The sequence below is a fragment of the Hemibagrus wyckioides genome, linkage group LG06 (genome assembly GCF_019097595.1).
Source record: "Hemibagrus wyckioides isolate EC202008001 linkage group LG06, SWU_Hwy_1.0, whole genome shotgun sequence".
Lineage (NCBI taxonomy): Eukaryota > Metazoa > Chordata > Actinopteri > Siluriformes > Bagridae > Hemibagrus > Hemibagrus wyckioides.
In genome coordinates, this window is record NC_080715.1 from 25496465 (window position 1) to 25501245 (window position 4781).

General features: G+C 38.6%; 1 protein-coding gene across 1 annotated transcript; it reads left to right on the plus strand.

Annotated features, from left to right (window-relative positions):
* The first annotated feature begins 316 nt into the window (after positions 1-316).
* gja8a (gap junction protein alpha 8 paralog a) lies at positions 317-4207 on the plus strand. Its single transcript, XM_058391268.1, has 2 exons — positions 317-504; positions 737-4207. Exon 2 carries the CDS (start codon positions 752-754, stop codon positions 3881-3883), a length of 3132 nt encoding a protein of 1043 aa, XP_058247251.1. The 5' UTR covers positions 317-504; positions 737-751; the 3' UTR covers positions 3884-4207.
* Positions 4208-4781: the final 574 nt, after the last annotated feature.

Genomic DNA, 4781 nt, shown 5'->3' on the forward strand with positions numbered 1-4781 from the left:
TTTTTTTCCCAGCACAAGACCTTTGCTCTCCGATGCGGATATGGCTAAAAAAAGATTAACTGAGTTAATATGTTTCAACACTCGTTTATGTTACATATTGCTATATTGCTTTTAATTTATTATACATTTACTGTTAATGTTATAGTGTAGCTGTATTTATCTGATTAGCACGCACAAGGGGTTCAACATTGAACTCATACAGCGTTTTTTTTTTTTTATGATTCCACAGTAAGGGGTCCTGTCCCTCTGGGCGCAGCTCTGTCGATCCTATTGTCTCCTGCAGTTCTACATGTGGTCCACTGCATAAAGGGCGTCTGGCTGGAAGCTTAAACTTGAAAAGCAGCCATCACAGCCCATCCATTCACATCTGCTCAATGAGGCGACAAGGACTCATAGTGAGACTGGATGGACAGGACATGAGCAGTTCACTTTGTCTCTGCCGCAGGGAGGAGAAACTGACAAAGCGACTGACCAGAACTCCACTGGAGCGACCACTTTATCAAGGTTTCGATTTGGTCTCTATTCACTTCAGTGTTGACCTCTTACACTTTTGGGCAGTTTTTGAATCAATAAGTAATCCTGATATTATAATGTATACTTTTTAAGATATATTTTTATTGCCAAATTACTCAGAAATGCCATTTAATTTATGCTGCATATTTTAAATAAGTTTAGCTTATGTCATTCTGATCTTTACCTCAGCTCAAACCTTAACCTTAATGTGTTCCCTATGCAGAGTTAAGAGTCCACCATGGGAGACTGGAGCTTCTTAGGTAATATTTTAGAAGAAGTGAATGAACATTCAACTGTAATTGGCCGTATATGGCTCACGGTGCTCTTCATCTTCCGCATACTTATCCTGGGAACAGCAGCAGAGTTTGTCTGGGGAGATGAGCAGTCTGATTATGTGTGTAACACAAAGCAACCTGGATGTGAGAATGTATGTTATGATGAGGCATTCCCTATTTCCCATATCCGCCTATGGGTGCTACAGATTATTTTTGTGTCCACACCCTCATTGGTTTACATTGGTCATGCGGTTCACCATGTCCACATGGAGGAAAAACGCAAAGAGCGGGAGAATACAGAGATTCGGCGCCAGCAAGAAATAAACAGCAAACAGCTTCCTGTCACAGCAGATGTGGGAAGTGTGCAAATGACCAAAGACACTAGCACTGATGGAAGTAAAAATTTTCGTCTTGAAGGCACTCTACTATGCACATACATATGCCATATCATCTTCAAAACACTATTTGAGGTGGGATTTATCGTGGGGCAGTACTTTCTGTATGGCTTCCACATCCTTCCACTGTATAAGTGTAGCCGCTGGCCCTGCCCTAACACAGTGGACTGTTTTGTCTCGCGACCAACGGAGAAAACCATCTTCATCATCTTTATGCTAGTTGTTGCTTGTGTCTCACTTGTCCTGAACTTTGTGGAGATTATCCATCTATGTTTGAAAAAGATTCAATATGAGTTCTGTCAGACAGCTCCAGCCCAGGTTGAGACTCTTGTCTCTCCTGAGAGAAGCTTGCCATTCCTCCTTAGTCCTGCCTTTCATAAGCCAAAAGGTTACAGGCAACTTGAAGAGGACAGAAAGGAGGATGAAGTTGCACACATCTACCCATTAGCTGAAGCAGGATTGGACGAAGACCAGCTTCTTTCTCTGTCTCAGCAGGTGGAGCAGAAGAGAAACAATGAGGTAGTAGTACCTACAGCGCCCCCTATGGAGGAGTCAGAGATGTATGATGAGACAATCTCAGCCTTTACTGAGGTCACCAAGACTTTTCTTGAGCTACCACCAACTGAAGAGGAGAAAAACTGCAGAGAAGGGGATGAGGTGGACACTTCCATACTTGTGATCCCCTTACATGTAGAACTGGGAAAGACATCAAAGAAAGAATGCATGGAGGAGACCAAGACAATTATTGATGCAAAACAAGGAGATGTAGCACAACCTATAGAAGACCTGGTTAGAAATGACACAGTGACAGATCAACAATTGGATGTGGAGATTAAGTCAGGACAGGGTGGATCAGAGGTTGATGAAGTTCTAGAAGATATTGAGGTAATTGTAGAAGATCCAGAAAAGGCTGAGGGATTGGGAGTATTTGGGGAAGTACCAGAAAATATTGAGGAGGTTGTGGGAGTACCAGAAAATGTTGAGGAGGTTGTAGAACAGCCAGAAAATGTTGAAGCAGTTGTAGAAGTACCAGAAAATGTTGAGGAGAATCTAGATATACCAGAAAATATTGAGGTTTTAGAAGTGAGAGAAAATTTTAAGGAGGTTGTAGAACTACCAGAAAATACAGAGGTTGTGGGAGTACCAGAAAATGTTGAGGAGATTTTAGAACTGCCAGAAAATGTTGAGGTTGTAGAACTGCCAGAAAATATTGAAGCAGCTGTAGATGTACCAGAAAATGTTGAGAATAATATAGATGTGCCAGAAAATGTTGAGAATAATGTAGATGTGCCAGAAAATATTGAGGAGATTTTAGAAGTGAGAGAAAATTTTGAGGAGGTTGTAGAACTACCAAAACATGTTGAGGTTGTGGGAGTACCAGACAATGCTGAGGAGGCTGTAGAACTGCTAGAAAATGTTGAAGCAGTTGTAGAAGTACCAGAAAATATTGAGGAAAATATAGATGTACCAGAAAATAACAAGGCAGGTTTAGAAGTGAGTGAAAAATTTGACAAGGTTGTGGGATTACCAGAAAATATTGAGGAGGTTGTGGGAATACCAGAAAATGTTGAGGAGGTTGTGGGAATACCAGAAAATGTTGAGGAGATTATAAAACTACCAGAAAATATTGATGCAGTTGTACATGTACCAGAAAATTTTGAGGAGGTTATAGAACTGCCAGAAAATGTTGAAGCAATTGTAGAAGTACCAGAAAATGTTGAGGAGTTTGTAGAAGTACCAGAAAATGTTAAAGATGGTGTAGAAATCCCAAAAAATGCTGAAGAGGTTATTAAAGTACCAGCAAATATTGAAGCAGAACTCCCAGAAAATGTTGAAGAGGTTATAACAGAAAATTCTATGGAGGTTACAGATGTTCAAGAAAAAAATGATGAGCTTATAAAACCACCAGAAAAACATGACCTGGTTGCAGAAGTTCCAGGAAATGTTGATGAGCTTGTTATTCATGAAAACATTAAGAAGCTTGTAGAAGATCCTGAAAATACCAAAAAGGTTGTAGATGTTCCAAAAAAGTTTGAGGACCTTGTTGATTTTCATGAAAACATTGAGAAGCTTATAGAAGATCCTGAAATTACAGAAAAGTTTGAGGAGCTTGTGGATTTACAAACAGAATATCCAGTGAATAAAGAGCTGGCAGAGACAGAGGAGCTTATAGCTGAAGCTCAGAACTTCTCTTTAGATGAAGAGAAAGCTGTAGACCCCTTATGGAAGGAGAAACCTTTAAAGGTTATTCTATCTGTAGGGGAGGAGGATGTATCGAGGGAAATCAAGAGGTCAGATATACTCGAGGGTGCAGAAGAGACACTCAATTTAGAGTTTAGTGCAGAGGGACCCAAAATAGAAAATTCATCTAAGGTGGAGTCAGTAGAGGATTGCGTCTCTACAAAGGAAGTAGTAGATTTCACTGATGCTTTGGAGACAGGCAAGTTATTCAGCAATCCCGAGGAGGTTACAGGCACTGGAGCACAAGGTAGTGGAGGGAAAACTAAAGATCCTGGAATAGTGGAGAGTTTAGAATTGGAGGTTAGGTTACCAGAGATGCAGAGGCTCGAAGACACAATTTCAGTCCCTAGTCTTATACCTCTGGAATTGGCAGCAGCAGAGACAGTGGAAAATACAAGAGCAGTGAGACGGCTTAGAACAGGGAGCAGCAGAGTGAGGTCAGATGATCTTACAATATGACATTTACACATGAGCTGAACCACAGATATGCTTATTTTAATACTAAAAAAGCAATGAAATAATAATCAGTATTTTTGTTTTTTCCCCCTCTTCCTTATCATTTTATTTCACTGAGAAGTTTTGTTCATTGAAATCATATTTCTGATATTCTTGTTCTGTTTATGCTATCTGAGGTCCAACATTAAAAAACAAGTGTTAGACCATGTTTAACTTTAAGCAAAGTCTTGAACTAGTATTATTTTGTAGCTAATGGTAACTAATCACTAATCAACTTTATTTATGTATTTGTTTATTTATCTATTGATTTATTTACTACTACTTCTACTTCTACTATGAATAATAAGTATTTATTTTCACTTTTATATAATAATAATAATAATAATAATAATAATAATAATAATGACAATAAACAATGATTGTTATACAAACAATTTATGTACACATTGGATTAAGTGATTTTAGTCCATTTACATGCCATCTAGGTAAAAAAAACTGATTTAAAGAAAATAAAAATGAGGGTTTACAGGTTAGCTACAGACTGTTGACAAATTCCATGAAAAAAAGCAACATTATTTGTTATAATAATGTATCAGGCCACCATGAGCTTCCAGAACAGCTTCACAGAGCCTTGGGAATGATTCTACAAAACTCCGGACCTGCAGAGATGAACATCAATCTTTCAAAAAACATTCATTCAGATGTTGTTTTGGGCTCTGTTTAAACCTCTCTCCAAAGTTCCTCAATACGTATTCAGTTGGGTTAAGATCCGAAGAGTGTGAAATTTGTAACATAACGATTTACACCATTTTCATACCATTTATGCATTTAACCTTTGCCTTGTTGATAGGCACACTGGTCAGGCCAACATGTTTCATAATCGGAAATTATGTCCGTGAAA